At 38.8% G+C, this 19,807-nt stretch overlaps 1 protein-coding gene across 4 annotated transcripts in view; it reads left to right on the forward strand.

Moving 5' to 3' along the window:
• The first annotated feature begins 3 nt into the window (after positions 1–3).
• The window catches only part of LOC109405972 (ubiquinone biosynthesis protein COQ9, mitochondrial), a 167,101-nt gene continuing 147,297 nt past the window's right edge, over positions 4–19,807 (forward strand). Inside the window, exon 1 of one of the 4 annotated variants that reach the window (XM_029876977.2) lies at positions 4–185. In XM_029876977.2, the coding sequence (XP_029732837.2) occupies positions 134–185 (52 nt within the window). In that variant the 5' untranslated portion in view covers positions 4–133. Of the gene's footprint in view, positions 186–9,756; positions 10,996–19,807 lie in introns of those variants that run through there. The other 3 variants (XM_029876978.2, XM_029876976.2, XM_029876975.2) reach the window with 3 other exon arrangements.

The raw sequence follows: 19,807 nt of genomic DNA on the forward strand, positions 1-19,807 counted from the left end.
ACTTTGACATTTGCGGAACAACTGCGGCGGACTAATACCAGCACAACCCCGTTGGCTTTTTTCTATTTTTCCGCAGGTATATATAGGAATTTTGTGAATTCTCGAAGGTTTTTCAGTAATCATTGTTTTAATAATGAACACATTAAGAAAAATTTATTTGTTGCAAAACCGCGGCATCTACAACGGTAAGTCCTATAATTATGAACATTGAAAGTCGGTGCATTTCTGTTCATTCAGTAGTCGCAGTTACACAATTATTGGGGACTACGAAGGTGATGACATTTTTGTTTGCGGTTTTCTGTGAGAAAGTGAAGGAGGTTTTTTTCACTCACGTCCATAAGATACACCGTAGGAAGAAAGAGTGGTTCCCGGCTCAATGAGCGCTTGCACACTGACGTCATCATTATCTTCTTCTCTTTCTTTTTTTCGGCGTCGGTCCATAAAGCCGTCCTTGCCCTCAAACAAAATTTGAGGGCAATGTTTACAAATCGTATGGGAATTCGATGAGGTTATGTTTTTGATGCAAGCCTCTATAAGGCCGCACGAGACGATGTGTAATTTTTCCTATCTTCCCTCTCTTTCTAACAATTTCCCTCACGATTTTGAAGAAGACTTCATTTTGAGGTAAGGTTCGTTGGTGTAATAAATATAAATAAATAAATACATACTTAGTATTTATTTATTTATTTATTTATATTTATTACACCAACGAACCTTACCTCAAAATGACTGTCAGATCTCAGGTCATTTTGACAGATGCAACATGAGCATGAAAAGGACGGAAACAAGATCGATAAAGTAGAATATATGATCCGTCTTTTTCGTGCATGTGTGCGGTTTGTCAAAATGACCTGAAAATTGTCAAAGATTTCCATGGCTAGCTTTGTTGGTGTAATGAAGAATATTGTACGTATTGATTTTTTTAGACCGACCCCATTAAACCGAGCATTAAACATTGTCCCGATGAAGTCTGTTCATAAATCGGCTGATTGTTGCACCGACGCTTATGGAAGCTTAATACAGGGATGAATCGATTAATCACCAGATTAACTATAGTTATACAGTGACGATTCGTTCGTTGAGAGCTCGTTAGATGGGCTGTCTCGATGGTTGAATGTTCACTGGTTGGGGCAAAACCCAACTAAAAAGCACTGTCAATGTCAAAATAGATGTCAAAACGAGTTTGACGTCTGACCGCCGTCGCATCACAGCTCCTGTATGAGCCTCTGCACGAATTTGCCCTGTCCTGCTCACTCCCACAGAAAGTTCGAAAACAGCGCGCACAGTAAAAGTCAAATTTGACTTTTACTGTGCGCGCTGTTTTCAAACTTTCTGTGGGAGTGAGCAGTAGGCCAGATTCGTGCAGAGGCTCATACAGAACGTTTACGCAAGTATGTGAGTGTTCCGTGACGTATTTCTCGTCACTTGCGTGTGTCTAGAGCATTTTGATCAGTTGTCAGTTGCCCCAACGAACGAACACGATTCGCTAATCGGGGCGCAGTCGTGACCCAACCAGCGAATCTGGACTGTATCGGCACCAACATTTCAAAAGGGCGTAACTGCATTTGGAAGTAATACCTTCTTTCAAAGCTGTAGGTCGTACTGACTCTCTTACACTCAAACCACCGTGGTTGTCGGAAAGAGGAGAGTTTTTCCCATCTGGTATTTGTTGTGAAAAACATGGAAATCATAACACATGATCCACAGCTTTAAGGACATATGTGAGCGAATCCAAAGATAGCCGTCACAATGGCTGCCTTGCAAATACCGAAAGCACGGATCTCGTCATCTAACCAACAATCGGATCAGAAAAAGCAATGAGTATGCTTGCTCACTCGTGGTAAACATTGAGTAGCATTTTCGTTTTCGGGTATTTTGGGGATGACGAGAACGGTGCTCTCGAAAATGCGAGGCAAAAATGCACCTGGACGCCCTCCCATTTCACCTTAAAAGAAGATGATGATTCCAAAAGCAGTAACCCCCTTTTGAAATGTTGGTGTCGATATATATTTTTGTTTCAAGGTTGTGTGCACACGGTCGTTTGCAAAAACCCATTAATGGGTGAAAAAACACCCATTTTCGCTAGAAGTGCCTTTCTCCATTTAATGGGTAAAGGCGGTTTACCCATTAATGGGTAAATACGGTTTATGTCAGAGGATGGGTAAATTTTTACCCATTATGAAAAACGAATTTTCAAGAAAAAATGGGTAAAAATACACCCATTTTTGCGATTTTTGCCGGGAGAATTTTTCCAGAATTTTCATAATGGTAAGATGATAATTAATAACCAAAATTACGCCAGATTTGTATAAGTTTTATTCGAATAACAAAATATACATATAATTTAACACAAATTTGTTAAAAACATTCACTTGTTCAAGTCCAGGCTCCTTTGCTCCGGATTGACCCAGTCAAGTGCATTGGCGTCCTTTCCGATTCGATTCTGGATCCATTTGGTAGGGTTGCGGCAAGGCTTTCAGGTCTGGTCTGGATCGTGTTGTGCGTCTGAACAAATGCAGCGAACTTTGTTCCGGGAGCATTGAAATTTGCCTTGAAGATATCGTGCAAAACCACCAGATTCTGATTCTTCATGGCGTAATCTAAAAAGCGACGAAAATTGTGATTGCAATGAACTGAAAATGGAATTTGTGGACGCAATACTTACTATTTATATGAAATCCACTGTTTACTTAACCCTCTACTTCCCATGGTTGCTCTAGAGCACCATCGATTTTCGACGAACTCGAGACAAACAAAATTAGATTAATATGATGCAATAGTTTTTAAAATATGATTGTAATCTCATTAGGTAAACCCAACTCCCAACTACTTGTTTCAATAGTGGAACTATTGATAAACAATCAAAATACTATTGATTTACAACTAAATTTTTTTATGTTGATTTCGAAAAATTTAGCCAATAGGCTCCTAAAGTCCTATCGAGTTTCTTGTTTTAAACCACAATATATGGTTCAAGAGTACATATTTACTCAATTTTTGACGTTTTTATTAACCGTAGTTGAAAATATATAATTTTTATTTTTTTAGCCTTTTGTCTCGTCCCTAGCTTATAACACATACCTTGATTAATTTTTTTTCACCGTGTATGTCAGAGGAACATTTTTGAAATCCCAGTGCGAAAAATGTCGAGCTCAGTCACACTAGGTAGACCTCAAATGTCAAAGTAGAACTATTGTGCATCCTAGCTTAATCACTCAGATCCTGCTGATCTGAGTCAGCCGCCATAAGATTGCGCCCGTTTGATTTGTACACGGCGGCTGACAACTCCACCCGGCGGCTGCAAAACAGTTTTAGCCAAGCTGCATACCGTGTACAAATCATACGTGCGCGGTCTGGCGCGATCTGAGGCTGCGCGTTTCGAACGCAGCTTGCTGAGAATCTAAGATAAGCGCGATAATATTTACCATTTTACTTATTTCGAATTTTCTCATTATTCCTTTGTTTTTCAAGTTCGAGTAAAGTAAAATTTCGATTAGAATACCATGCTTGATCGTATTATTCAATATAAGCGAGATTTCGTCTTTAATTTTAGGACCCTATTTGCAATAACTTTTGTTCAAGCACTTTTTTCAGAAACGCTTTCTTGGCATAGAAATAGTCGTTTAAAGTCGTGGGAAGGAAAGGGTTAACCGGAACATGATTCGTCGAAAAGATTAAAGTAGATAACGTGGTAATAACTAACTTTTAAATAGTTGAGAGTGAAGACGGCAAACTTTTACAACTATTTTTCACCCATTAATGGGGTGAACAGCGGTTTCTAAACATGGGTATTTTTTTACTCTTTTTGTATTATTGATTTCACCCATGTTTTGACAGAACGGTAATGTTCTCGAAAATGGGTGTTTTCTCACCCATCAATGGGTTTTCGAAAACAACCGTGCATACTTTTTGAAGTGTGCAGCAGTTTGACGTTTGCGGAACAGGTCTTCTTTGTCTTCACGCTTAGATCAGTTTACCTTTTTTCCAAAAAGTGCACAACCGCAAATATGCGTAAATGATACTCAAATATAGGTAAACAAAACTCAAATATGGGTAATGTGGACACAAATATGAGTAATTGTAATCCAAATATGGGTTAATATTACCTATAAATGCGGTTGTGCACTTTTCCAAAATATGAGTTTTATTTACCCATATTTGCGTAAAGTTTACGCATATTTGAATAAAATTTACCCATATTTTAGAAAAATAAGTAAACTGATCTTAGCGTGTTCTTCACTCCGCCAGGTTGGACGGGCCTTTTCATTTGACGTCTTAAATCAGCTGATAGGCCTTTTCATGTGACAGATCCGTGCATGCATTTGTTTACAAAGCTTGAACAACAGCTGCTAACACGAACGTGTCATCTTCATAGAAGAACTGTCAAACGCCCGAAAAATCAGCTGATTTAAGACGTCACATGAAAAGGCCTATTGTTCGGGCGTTTGACAGTTCTTCTATGAAGATGACACGTCCTTGTTAGCAGTTGTTGTTCAAGCTTTGTAAACAAATGCATGCACGGATCTGTCACATGAAAAGGCCTTATAGGCCGGGAAACCTTTCCTGATGACCTGGGACCAAAGTATTACCCGTTGCAAGAAAATAGAGAGCGAAAAAGGTGCAAAATCGCTAATAAGCTATTTTACGAGACGTTCTACCAGTGGGCCGCTTATTGTTATTGTTTACATTTGATATTTTTGTTTTCGCGAAAAGTAGCATAACATGTGGTGAGCGCTGATCAGATTTTCGCTAGCAGAGATGTTTCGGTTTCTAATGCGGCATGTATCAATCCCCCGAGCTGTATGATGTCACTAGCAGATGAAAAAAACATCCCCACGGTCTACGGATATTAATTATAGTGGGCGGATTGACGCATTTTTGCAGATAAATGAACCCCGTTTATTAAATGGGCCCATATCACATGTTATGCCAGCGAAAATGTAAATAAATGGGCCCACCGGTTGGACTTCAAAACAGGTAAACATTCAAAAAACAGCTGATTTGAAACGTCTCATAAAATGCCTTATAGACCTCCGCTGGTATGTTTAATCGTTATGGTGTCTTCTACAATAAGTGCGCGAATTGGCCAAGGAATACTGCGCCGAAAACACCGAAATGATTTTTCTTACAGGCGGAGATGTATGGGCGCTTGCGCGTACAAATTTTCGCGCAACGCATAATATCTAAATACCAAGGTAAGAGATTCCCGCTAATATTCACGGATTAGTGAGAAAAGGAAAAAAGCAAAAAATAGTTATGAAGTTTGCGCTGATTTGTATGGGCGCATCACTATTTAGCAAACTTTCTTAAGAAATTAAGCACTCCTATCGTAGAAGCAATTATTTAATTGCATCTCACTGAATTAAATGTGACCTCCATGCAATAAAACAGGAAATATCGCCATTTGAAAATCGGAAACATTTTTTTTTTTAATTGGTTCTAAACATATTTTTTCAGCATTTAGAAACATCCAAACTAATAAAACTTCATAAACTTTGCTGAGATAATGACATTTTAGTGTAAAATCACCAACTTTTCATAACTAACGCAGATGTGTTGGTGAGTCTCATTTTTGACATTTGCGGGAATCTCTTACCTTGGTATTTAGATACTTTGACCTGCACGCTCGTTGAAAACTACTCTCAAGTGAGTAAATTATACTCACTTTCAAACTTTGGCTAAATCTGTCAAAGGTGAGTAACATGCATTTGTCAAGGTGAGTTATTAACTACTCTGTCACGTCAGATCTCTGCTTTACTCACTTTTGAGTAAGGCGTTTTATTTACGAATAACTCACTAGCTGTTGTGATTGATCATTGATCATCAGATTGCAGGAGATTCTTGTGTGCCAAGTTGCAAGCCGGCGGAAAACCTGAAACCGGCGCTGAAATAAATCACGATCAGTAGCAGTGGACCCGGAAACCTTCCGGTAACCAACAGGTGAGACTTATAAAAAATGTTAATAATGACGCCATTTGTCAACTTTGTTGTCGCCGTAAAATTGTTCTCGCCGGTTATGTCGAGGGTTATGTGGCTGACGAGGAGGCTCGAGGCTGAGCGGCAGAGCTGAAACTCCACTTCCGGGAGGTGCATTTCCTTAACACCAGTAAAACAGTTAAAAGTAAGTTGTTTGTATTTTGACTTGGTGTTTAATGAGTTGTAATGATCATCTGTTCTCTAATTTCAGTCCATGACTAACAACGGCAAGGATTCGGTTGATCAAGTGCGGTAGATCCTTGCTTGAATCAGCTACTTCAAATGGCAACTGTTCGTATAGTAATGAAAATGTAATCCAAACCATCATCGAGTTCCAAGAGAAGTTTAAAGTGATTTTATAATTTTATTATAATGTTGTGTATATAATGAATGCTATAGAATAAAAAACAGGCAAGATTTTTGCTCAACTTAATGTTTGTGTTTTAGTTATTTGAAAATGAAAAACAATTCCGAAAACTATAGATAGTAGAGTAAACATAGATCCGTGTTGATGAATCCGTTGTATCCAAACGAACTGTCAAAATCTGTATCCAAACGAGCATGACGTCACGATTTGGATAACATCAATGGAGCGCATGACGTCATATTCAACCGTCGCACTCTTGAAAATTACTACTTACACGCTTGAAACATTTTAGTCAGCGATGTCCGCGGATCTATGTTTACTCTACTATCTATACCGAAAACCATCCCGAGGAATATTTATCTACTCACTTTCGCTAATTTTGCAAAAAATAAAAGTGAGTAAATACTACTCTCTTTCAACAAAATCAATGAATACTCTAAAGAGAGTAAATTCGCTTTACTCTCTTTTGAGCTGATGCACTTTGCAATGAAGTGAGTGGAATTCTACTCACTTTAGAGTAGTTTTCAACGAGCGTGTGGGACCAGCTGATGACAACAAATCCCAATGAGAGTATATTACAGGTGGGGAAGAAGATACTTCGTGTGCGTGAGATCCGTGTATGGTGCAAAACATGTCACTACTACATGCAAAGCGTGCTCCCATAAGGGAACGTTCAAAAATTACGTCTAACATTTGGGGGAGGGGGGGGGTCCAGAAAAGTGTGACAGCACGTGTATTGAGTACAGTGACGATTCGTTCGTTGAGAGCTCGTTAGATGGGCTGTCTCGATGGTTGAATGTTCACTGGTTGGGGCAAAACCCAACTAAAAAGCACTGTCAATGTCAAAATAGATGTCAAAACGAGTTTGACGTCTGACCGCCGTCGCATCACAGCTCCTGTATACAGAACGTTTACGCAAGTATGTGAGTGTTCCGTGACGTATTTCTCGTCACTTGCGTGTGTCTAGAGCATTTTGATCAGTTGTCAGTTGCCCCAACGAACGAACACGATTCGCTAATCGGGGCGCAGTCGTGACCCAACCAGCGAATCTGGACTGTATAGGAAAATTGCGTGACAGAGGGGGGAGGGGGGGTCTAGAAATCCCGAAAAACGATGGACGTAATATTTGAATCTTCCCTAAGAACGCGTGTCAAATAGTGACGTCACTATTTGTGTTTACATTTTTCTTTGCTTACTAAGAGCCGATGCACACGGGCGGCGCGTCCACGCAGCGTGCACGCAAGTGCGTCCTGCACGCTAACCTGAAACTACCCATCGCCTGGGTCGATTCTACCCGGATTTTCATGTTGTTAGCAGTTGTCAAAATCCGGGTAACCCGAAAACCCAGATTGGTTGAATCTGGGTAAAGATCTGGGTAATCGGCACTTTGTCACTTTCCGGCTTGAGAATATGGCAGCGGTCAGGCGAACGCTGGCAATAATGGATGTTTCCTCGAAAAATATGAGGATAAATGACGGGAAAACAGTTAAATTCTTCCAGGGAACTGTTTTCCTGCATCAGGTAAGTGAACAGCACACGGGAATTGGGAGCTTTTTATCAAAAATCTAAATTGGAATTAAATTAACAAAATCAAGGTCCAGGAGGAGCTGGGTACCGGTTACCCAGATTTTGCCACCAACATCGGTAACCCAGATTAGAGTAAAGGTGCCTTTACTCAGATTAGAGTAACTGCAGTTTTGCTCAATCTGGGTCGCTTTGACACCAATCTGGGTAACTGAGGGTTAGCGGGTGAGTTACACACAATCAAATGGGGTGATGCACACGAGAACAGGGGGCCAGCAAAAGGCAAAATCCCCGTAGCTCACAACAAAAACACGTTCAAAATTGTTTGTGCTGAAAACTGATGCATTACACAATTTCTTACTGATTTATTTGCTATCTTCGCGTTGTCGTGTAATTTCGAACGATTGCACGCCAAAATTTTGGTAACCTTTTGCTAGTTTTACACGTTTTACTTAAGTAATAACTTATGGTAATGACTAATTCGCAAATGTCGTGCACATCCCAGATCTGTCAGAGTGCCCAAAAGTGTCAATTTCCCAAACATGTCAAATTCATGTGGACTACGGCACATCTATTCGTGGTTGACGTTCGCGCTACCCCGCTGCACGAGAACGCAACGCTACCGCACCGCAACCGCGCCGCACCGTGTGCGGCACGCAATGTCAACGCATGCTTCACAGGAACGCTGCGGCGACGCAGCGTGAATTCACGCGGCGTCAATTAACGCTCGTGTGCATCGGCTCTACACTGCGAATCCGGCATTACGCTTTAAGGAGTAAAAAGTACCCTTTTTTGCTGGTATATGAAACTGTCAAGATAAAGGGTACTTGTCAAATTTTTAAAATGGGTAATTTTTGCCCTTCTTAGAATTCCTACCGAGTACTCTTCAAAGAGTGAAAATGTTGTTGAAGTTTTTCGAGGTGCATCCAAGAGTGATGTTTTTCATTTTGATGATTTTTGCGGGTAAGTAAAACTAAATATTTAACTAATATTCAATAAGTAAGAAACTGATTAGTGAATTATTTATTTCATTAGGATGTCAGAGGCCGCGAGCATGGTTCTGCTCGGTTCTGCCCTCCACCTGGATCAAAGTTGGATCTGCAGGCTTCCTCCAACCAGTTGCGGTATAAAGGTCCGTGGTCCGACTTGCAAACCCCATAGGAATAATGTTAGTATTATAATTAATAAATATTTCGCATGAACAATCTTATGTTGCTTATTTATTATTAATTTGTTGTATTAATAATCACTAAGTCCCCATAAAATAATAAATAGGGTAAATTTTACTCTTTTCATAATTTCAAATCATTCCAGAAAAAGGGTAAAAATCACTCGTTGATTTGACGTACAAGCGATTTACCCTTTTGAGAGTAAAGGCCGTTTACTCTTTTTATGAGTTCACCTAGTTACTCTCGAAAAGGGTACTTTTTTACTCTTTAAAGAGTACTTTGATCTCTCAGTGTAATACATAGCCATCTCTTCTTCTTCCCCACCTGTAATTTACTTTCATTGAACAAATCTAGAGTGACTAGAGCCACTCTAAACAAATCCTATTGATTGATGCACCATAGTGGTAATCACGTTCAAATGTATGCGTGTCTCTTTTGTAGATGTAGTAGTGAAACTTGGGGGAAAATATGTGCACTCTTACCCCGGTTGTTAGTTTTATCATTATTTAGCCGTTTTACCCAAATCAGTTGGGTAATATTTTCATATGCAATCTGAATAGCCTTTGAATTGGCGTGCATTTTTGTGTATGGAAAAATTCAAGCTAGTGTTCGTGTGATGAAATGTCACTTATCTCTATACGGTAAGAAGAAGAATTTTGACATCCAAGCGGTGTGCCGTTTACATCCATCGACCAATCAGCGACGAGGATCTAATCGACGGCACACCGCTTGGATGTCAAAACTTCTTCTTCTTTTCGCTTGGTGCATCAATCAATTCCGCTTGCATGTTTGAAAGAGAAAGGTGAATAAACGTCAGCAAGCTCTATTAAGCAACATTTGCACTCTTGCCCCGGACGTTAGTTTTATCATTATATTTACCCGTTTACCCGTTTTACCCAATTCGATTGGGTAATATTTTCATATGCAATCTGAATAGCCTTTCAATCGGCGTGCACTTTTGAAAAATTTGCGCTAGTGAGTTGTCCAAAAAAAGTCTCACGAAACCTACTGCAAGCCTATCCATATACGTGAGAACAAAAGATGTTTACAAAGTTCTTACAGATAGATTAACACGGGAAATCTGAACACAAACCACTACTACACAGGAATTTGGATTGGTCAAGTGTTCGTGTGTTGAAATGTCACTTACCTCTACTCTCATTGTTTTCAAACAGCCTACGAAGAAGATTGTCAATTTTATGTCCGCGAACATTAAATTTTGCAAAAAAAATATTCGTGCGCGATTTGATTTTTTAAGCAATATTTAAATACTCAACTCGCTAGTCATGAGTTTAGTGAATCAGGTGAAATCAAAATTGCTAGCAAGGGAATACAAAGATGTGTTCATGTTATTGCGTTCGGCCGAAAATGAAGTACTTCTGCAGACCGAGAGCATGGAAATGGTATCAGCGTTAGTCGATACATTGATCGAGGCACGTACCCTGAACGAAGCGAAGCTGCTTTCCTTAAGTGAGGATCTGCTTAAATTGGTAGTTGAAAAATGCTTGCCACAGGAAGTTCTACTCGAGTTGTTAGAAAAAGTTGAAACAACAAAGGACGACGAGATCTTCACTAGTTTGCTGAAGGTGCTCCAAGTGGCGCTTTTGCGGCTCAACGAAAGCAAAGTGCGAACGCTGGAATGGAGCCTAAATACGATACTTTCATATATCAACAGCATTCAGCTTCCTGATTACGTATCAAAAGTCGGAACGGATGAAGAAAAGCTCCTAGAATGCGACGAAACAATCCGACGAGTTTTGTTGCTATACATGACGATCCTTCTATTCCTTGAGCCAATATGGAAGACGTTGAACAGCAACGATATCATTTTCAAAACCACGAGTGCAACCAGAAAAAATGTCGTCATCTGCTTTATCCTGCAGCTTATTGGAAATCACTTGATATACTTGGACGTTCAACATAAACCCTGCAAAACAACTGATGCTGGCGTTCCGGAAGGTTAGTAAATTATATGTACAACAATCTTACAAGGTTTAAATTTGAGGGAAAATGCAGTGTTCTTTTTCCTCTGACGGTATAAAAACCCACTAATTTATTGTCATTGTGCTGGCCCATTTGTTGTGCGCAGTTCATTTCTACACCCACCTGTATTTAGGTTGCTTTTAGGCCTGCGTTATACCCCAATTCGGAATAGCACTCATAATGAATGCTACTACCTTCTTGGGATTTCCACCTGATAGGGGAACTTACGTAATTTTGGCATCATTGTTCTCTTCGTCATGGAGGTTTATTTGAAACCTGTTGAACTTAGGAGTTGGCCTCAAATTCTTCCAAATTCAATTCAAAATAAATAAAAATCCACTGGCTCTTTTAATATAATTTATGTGTGGTGTTTAAACTATTTATTTGCCATTAGTGTATATGTAAATTTTCTTTTTCGAATTAAAATCATAACAAGAAATAACTTTTTTTAAATTTATTTTCATTGTTTTTGTACATTGAAAATAAGAATTATCCACCCACATGAAAAAGCGAGAAATAGTTCAATCTTCTTGAACCTTGTATCGAAGACGTTGGGTACGTTTTGCGTGATTTGCAGACAGTAAGCCTACAATTTTGAATCGATGTTCGCAACATCGATGTTTTTGTTACGATTAATCGATTTTTGAATCGATATTGAAGCCCCACGAAATCCCCTCCCCCTGGATATTCAATCTTGACGTGATGAGAGGGCTTAACCCATTAGCACTTCAGCGCCAGTTTATTCACTACCGCGTGGACTTTGAGCTATAGATATATCTGGTTTACGAGTTGAGCGCAAGTGAAAGAATCGGCCGTAAGTGCTAATGGTAACCAAAGGAGTATCCGTTGTGCATTTATCACAAGTTAAATACAAGTTATAATTCAGCTTGCATAGACCTAATCTTTGCATTCTTTGAATTATCTCAAATTTAACAGTAACTGTTAGATTTAACCCTCTAATACCCAAATTTTTGATTTTGATCTAAATATCATTTTTCGTCATCTAAAATCGATTTAAACATGTTTTGGAAGATGATTCTTTGTAATTCTCGATTTCGTGAATTTCAGTTTTTGATTTTTCTAATTTTTATTTTTGAATATCCCCACATTTTTATATTTTTCCTGGAAGCCAATTTGGAGAACGGATTTTTTGAGATGAAAACATTTTGAGATTTTATGATTATTTTTGAAATATTATTATTTTTAAAAATTTTCATAGAAAATTTCATTTTCCGTGTAATTTAAAGGAGAATAATTTTAGAGTGTATTCGATTCGCTTAAACTATTAAACAAGGATAGAATGATTTGGGAAAAAATTAAAATATGTTAATTGTAGCGTTTAAATACAAAATAAACAATGACTTCTAAAAGGTGACTAAAACATTAATTTTTCAATGATTTTTTTAAAAATGTAAACACGCTTTAAATTACACCAAAAACCATTTTGAGATATACAGAACAGTCCTAAATATCAGCTAAAAATATAAAAAAAAATGATTTTCCACGAAACAAAAATTACAAAAATGCTCAAACTATCCAGTTATCCGCGAGCGGTTATGGCGGCGGCGGGCACAAATAACCGATTCGAATTTTGACGTTTCTTGGGGATCGCAAACGGTTGGCGCCACCAAACGGTGGGTGAAGGGGTGAGGAGGAGAATGAAACTGTTTTGACTTTCCCCCAAGAAACGTCAAAATCCGAACCGGTTTGATTTGCCCGCCGCCGCCATTACCGCTCGCGGATAAGTGGATACCCCGTCTAAAGGCGGGATTGGGTATTAGAGGGTTAACGTAACGCAAGAGTGGGTAGGGGAGGTCTCTGCGTTACACTCATCATTCATCACTTGAATTCGAAAATACACAGGACAGTGGACGCTAGGATAATTTGACTTACATACTTACAGATCTGCCGGCTGTTCGGGCTCGAAAGAAGTTGAGCATCAATATTAATTTCTATTCCCGATCAGCCTAGATAGCCGTGTAGTGGCGGTAGCAGTTCCTTCAACTGGCTAAGAATATCACTACGGATTGTCTGATCCGGTGGTAAGAGTCCACCATACAGGCCTCATGAATTAGGGTGTCATGCGGCTTAATGCGTACCGTGCCTAAGAATGGCTGGTCAGGGGGGTCTAATAAAAACCTAACCGCTAACGGTGCCTGTGGAGTACCAGGGCACCCTCCACAGTATTTTGCCCTTACTGTGTTAAACGGAGCAATGACGCAGTGAACCTTATTTTTCTCCTGTAAATAGTAAAAAAAAAATGAGTACCTTAAAAATTATCCAATCAAATCTTCACCACGCGAAGGGTGCTTCAGCTGTGCTCAGCAGAAGATTTATTAGAGAACAGTTAGACGTGGGCTTAATTCAAGAGCCCTGGGTAAATAGTGGAAGGGTAATGGGTTGCTCTTCGCAGAATTGTAGGATTTTGTACGACGAAAGTCAGTCTAATCCAAGAACAGCCATTTTAGTAAGCAGGAGAAAATTTGTCCCAATTACTGAGTTTATTACAAGAGACATTGTTGCGATTAAAATGGAGGTCCCAACAATCCAGGGAAAAACTGAGGTATGCATTGCTTCTGCATATTTTCCTGGAGACGTTGATGATGTGCCTCCATCTTTGGTCGTAAGTTTTGTTAATATTGCAAAAAAATAAACGCCCGATTTGTAATAGGGTGCGATGCCCTCCCCATGGATATTCGATCTTGCCGCGATGGGAGGGCTTAACCCAATAGCAGTTAAGCCAGTTTCTTCACCTCCGCTTGGATCTTGATCTTAGCGGTAAATCTGGAGTTGAGCGTAGGTGAAGAAATCGGCCGTAAGTGCTATTGGGAACCAAAGGAGTATCCGCTGTGAGCATATCACCATTTTCTAAGTCATGTCATAGTTGAGCTCGCATGGTCCTAGAAATGTAACGCAAGGGTGGGTATGGGAGGTCTCTGTGTTACACTCGCACTCAAACTCATCATTACAGTTAGTAGTAGAACGTAGACAAGTTGACTGTCAGTAGAAAATTGTGGACTTAGTATTAAAATAAAGTTTTTATTTGGACAGAGGCTCTTTTTTTTGTTGATCTCCAGACAATATTAAATCATAACAGATAAGGATTTTGGTAGACATCTATTTTTTTATAACGACATGATCAGGATTACAGCATATTCAATTAAATCGTGTTTGGAAAACCTATTATTTATCATTGATCTTTAACACAAACTTTTGCTTTTTATTAATTTAAAAAAAACATTTTTTCTCATGAAATTTTTGAATTCAGAAGAATAGTTGGTGATCATATCATAATTTTAAGGCTTAAACACATTTCAAATCAAAATCAATATTTCATATTTTATCTTTTACTAGTATTTTATGTTTGGATTCGATGATAATGAATTAAATTGTTAAACTTATGTTTCATTAAATTTCACGGTATTATTCGTATTGTGGCACAAGTCTAATCCAATTCCTTCCCTCAACCTACACCTTTACCTGTTCATGTGGTCCGCACGGACTATTACGGCCATTACCCCTCCCTGATCTTCGGCTTTGGATTGACTTGCGCTCTTATTGCCCCACCAAATGCTGCAAAATGAAAATGAAAATGAAAATGATTTGTAATAGGGTGCGATGCAAATGCCCATCATACAGTATCATGGAGCAGTACAGATATTAATAAAAGAGGTGAGGATCTCCTGAATTACATTTCGTCTAACAACATAGACATATGCAATAAAGGGAATTCTCCAACTTTTGTTAATGCTATTGCTATTCGACAGGAAGTTTTAGATCTTACGCTTTGTAGCTATCTGCTATCAGATAAGATCGCGAACTGGCATGTTTCTGATGAGGAATCATTGTCAGATCACAAACATATCAGGTTCGATTATAAAGCCGGATCAAATTTAATTGAAAGCTATAGAAACCCAAAGAAAACTAACTGGGACCTCTACAGCTTTTATTTAATGAATGGAAATTCATATAAGGGTGAGCAGATCTTGTCTGTTTCACAGTTGGAAAATGCCTCTGATGAGATTATTGATAAAATGATTTCATCATATCATGCTAGCTGCCCAATCCGACAGAGGTCATCCAACAGGGATGTCCCTTGGTGGAATGATAAGCTGGCAGATCTGAGGAAGAAATCTAGACGGTTGTTCAATAGAGCAAAAGTTACATCTGATTGGGTTCAGTATAAACAAGCCCTTACAGAATACAACAGAGAATTGAGAATAGCCAAACGGAAGGACTGGAGACGGGTATGTGAAGACATCAATAACGCTCCTACGGCTGCAAGGCTTCATAAAGTCCTTTCGAAAGACCATTCAAATGGTCTTGGAAGTCTTAAAAAGAAAGACGGCAGTTTCACTGTTGATTCTTCTGAAACATTGGAAGTGATGATGAGAACTCACTTCCCAGGATCGATTCCTTATTCGGATGAAGAACAGGACTCGGATAAGGCAAGACATGCGTGGTCGACCAATGCCTATCAAAAAGCTTGTGAAATCTTCACACCGTCGAGAGTCGAATGGGCATGGAGCTCCTTTCAACCTTTCAAATCTACCGGGGAAGATGAAATTTTCCCAGCTTTACTTCAACATGGAAAAGGAGGCGATTTGTCCGCTCCTAACCGAAATATTCAGAGCCAGTATTGCTTTAGCTTACATACCTAAGGCGTGGCGGAAGGTTCGTGTTTTTATCCCAAAAGCTGGCAAACGGGACAAAACAACTCCAAAAGCCTTCAGAGCTATGGGTCTTGCCTGTTTGATAAGCAAATTGAAATTTGCTTAGAGGCATTTCTACTAAGCTGGTAGACTTGACAAAGTCATCCACTATTTTCTCCATGGTCTTTAACAGAACACAAGAAAGGCTTATGAGCCTTTCTTGTGTTCTGTTAAAGACCATGGAGAAAATAGTGCTACCAGCTTAGTAGAAATGCCTCTAAGCAAATTTCAATTTGCTTATCAAACAGGCAAATCTACTATAACAGCGCTACAGTCGCTAGTTAGCAAAATTGAGAAATCGTTTCAAGCCAAGGAAATAGCCGTGGTTGCTTTTCTCGATATTGAAGGAGCATTCGATAACGCATCCTACAGCTCAATGCGTTCTGCAATGGAAGCAAGGGGCTTGGATAAATGCATTATTGAATGGATAATATCGATGCTTAGAGATCGAGAGATCTCTTCCGTTCTTGGAGGTGCGCAACTATCAGTAAGATCTGTGAAGGGCTGTCCTCAAGGAGGAGTACTATCGCCCTTATTGTGGTCTTTGGTAGTGGACGAACTCCTTAAAAAACTCATCAATCAAGGCTTTGAGGTTATTGGATACGCAGATGATGTAGCTATTCTGATACGTGGAAAATATGACGACACGATATCTAGCCGGCTACAATCTGCGTTGAATGTTACCATCAAATGGTGCCGAGAGGAGGGATTAAACGTAAACCCTTCAAAAACTGTAATTGTACCTTTTACTAGAAGGTTAAAAATAAATCTTACTGAACCTTCTTTAGATGGAGTTCAAATTCAGTTCTCAGAGAAGAAGTTAAACATCTTGGCATAACTTTGGACAAAAGGCTGAATTGGAATTCTCATTTAAACAATGTTTTGACCAAGGGTACCAATGCCCTTTGGGTCTGCAGCAAAGCCTTAGGAAAAACCTGGGGTCTTAGACCTAACATGATTCACTGGATCTATGCTGCAATAGTCCGGCCTAAGATTACTTATGCTTCACTTGTTTGGTAGCCCAAAACAAATGAGGTAACCTGTCAAAAGAAGCCAAGTAAGCTACAAAGACTTGCTTGTAATCTATGACAGGAGCAATGAAAAGCACTCCATCAGTTGCTTTGGATGCCGTTCTCAATTTACTGCCATTGCATCAATTTGTTAAACTACAAGCGGCAAAAAGTGCCCTGCAGTTTATACATTACAATGAAGACGGGGATCTTGCTGGGCATTTGAGGATCATCAAAGACTTCAAATTAAACATGGACATAAAAACAGTTGAAGATTGGATGATAACGAAGACCAACTATGATGTTCCCTTCAAAGTGGTGAAACCATGTCGCTATGTTTGGGATGCTGGTGGGCCAAGTTTACGTCCAGGTTCTATTGTATTTTATACTGATGGGTCCAAGATGGGGGAAAATACTGGAGCTGGTGTTTTTGGCCCCGGTATCAGTAAAGCTATACCAATGGGATGCAGTTCCACTGTATTTCAAGCGGAAGTTCAAGCCATTCTAGAGTGTGCCAACATTTGTCTGAAAAGAAATTATAGGTTTGCCAAGATCTGTATTTTTTCGGACAGTCAGGCGGCTCTAAATGCGCTAAAAGCTTTCACGTGTCAATAAAAGCTAGTGTGGGTATGCATTATTTCTCTGAAGCAATTGGCCAGTAGGAACGAGGTAACTTTATACTGGGTGCCCAGCCATTGTGGAATTCTGGGAAATGAAAACGCCGACAATTTAGAGACAGGGTGCGGCATCAAGCTTTGTAGGCCCTGAACCTTTCTGCACTCAGAATAAATAACATATTAAATTTAAAAGTTCTGCACTTAAATTGTGACCAGTTGCTTTTACACTTGGAAAATATGTGCAGCGCTATTTAATCTCTCCGATTTAATCATGATAGAATTTATGTGCGTCGCTATTGCTTTTCATTTGTTCACTGTATAGTTTACATTATGACGAATGATAACATTATTTACACGTGGGATTAGCTTAAACATATAAATAAATCCAAATTTTTCGTAATCTACACTCAGAATAAATAACATATTAAATTTAAAAGTTCTGCACTTAAATTGTGACCAGTTGCTTTTACACTTGGAAAATATGTGCAGCGCTATTGAATCTTTTCCGATTTAATCATGATAGAATTTATGTGCGTCGCTATTGCTTTTCATTTGTTCAGTGTATAGTTTACATTATGACGAATGATAACATTATTTACACGTGGGATTAGCTTAAACATATAAATAAATCAAAATTTTGCGTAATCTACGACCGATTTTATTTGTAAAACTTAACTTTTAACATAAGATACATCAGATGTCTATATATAGCACGTCTTCACTGCAAAACTCACATCCAGCTTACGCCAGGCCATTATCCGGTGAAAAGGCACATCCCGCAGTCGCAGCTGCCTCCGGCAGCTCCCGAATCGTTTTACAAGTTTGAGAAACGGTCGATGTTGCAGTGTAATTCTATAGAAAAAGCAAAGGGATGCATGAAATTTGAAAAGGTTTTAAAAGTTTGAATGAGTTAACTAAGTACTTAAAGCCTGTATCCGCAATAATCGGGACACAGAAGTACGTCATTAGCTCTGTAATGAATCGGTAAAATTGACCAAATAATTGACTGAGAACTCTTTGTTGTATGTTTATTATTTGTGCTAAATTTCATAAAAATCGATACATTACTTTTAACTGTGGATGGAAAACAAACAGACGTGGTTTTAAGCATTTTGTACAATCATGGCCAATTTTCATTCGCATAGTAAATGGTTCTTTAACGCTACAGTTCAAAGTTCTGTGATGATAACTATGAAACTTCGTTAGCAGTTATGATACTTATAGAGACACTTTCTTGCAAAATTTCATCAACTTTGACCAATTGGTTTGAAAGCTATACTGTTGTTGATAGGGGTGAGTGTTAGTGAAAATTTTTCGTGTTTTTCATGTGCGATTTTTGCCTATTCATAACTTTTGAATTGCTCTGCCAATTTTCATGAAATTTTCACGGAAGCTAGTTTATTATGTGTATATTATGCCTGCAAAATTTGATGATTATTGGTATAGTACTTTCAATAGTACAATCGAAACAATAAAGGGTGCTGACTAATTGCTGTCTGAGAGGCTAAAATCACGTTCACTCCCAAAACATGTTTCGACTATAAAATTGTTGATAGCGCATCGATTTTTTTGAAATTTTGCCTATGCAACAAATGTAGATTGAGAAATTTGTGTTCAAAATTTCAGCCATTTCCTTTGCCAAATTCAAAAGTTACAGCACTGACAAGCAAAACTTGGGGCTGTACAAAATTCAATGGCGCACATTTTACTCTTTCGTTGCTACAACAAAAAGTACTGCACCGATTTACATGAAATTTTGTAGGTGAAATGAACACATCTTAAGATGTTATTAGACAAAATTTGAGCAATTTTAATGTATCTATTGCAGAGTTACAGCTGTGTTTCTGTGTTCCAAATTTTGCGGATACAGGCTTTACCTTCAAAAACAGCAAACGACTCGGTCCGCGAAACACCACGCATGAAAAACTTGGTTTTGAATATGTCGCCACAAAATGTGTCTGTCCTGCGTGCGCCATGTTAGTTTAATGTTTGTTATGTTTGTACTTGGCTTTTATGTTGACAGGGTTGCTTTTTATGTTGCTACACTTTCAATATATAACAAGAAGAATGGAATATAATAATGCAACTTTTAATTTTCATTAGTTACACATAGAATGATTTTTTTCTCTCTCGTTCGTAATCTATGTGCTTTCTGCACTTAGATTCTATCAGTAAATTAATTTGAGTGTACGACCGATTTTATTTGTGAAACTTAACTTTTAACATAAGATACATCAGATGTCTATATATAGCACGTCTTCACTGCAAAACTCACATCCAGCTTACGCCAGGCCATTATCCGGTGAAAAGGCACTTCCCGCAGTCGCAGCTGCCTCCGGCAGCTCCCGAATCGTTTTACAAGTTTGAGAAACGGTCGATGTTGCAGTGTAATTCTATAGAAAAAGCAAAGGGATGCATGAAATTTGAAAAGGTTTTAAAAGTTTGAATG

Source organism: Aedes albopictus, chromosome 2, assembly GCF_035046485.1.
Source record: "Aedes albopictus strain Foshan chromosome 2, AalbF5, whole genome shotgun sequence".
Taxonomy (NCBI): Eukaryota; Metazoa; Arthropoda; class Insecta; order Diptera; family Culicidae; genus Aedes; species Aedes albopictus.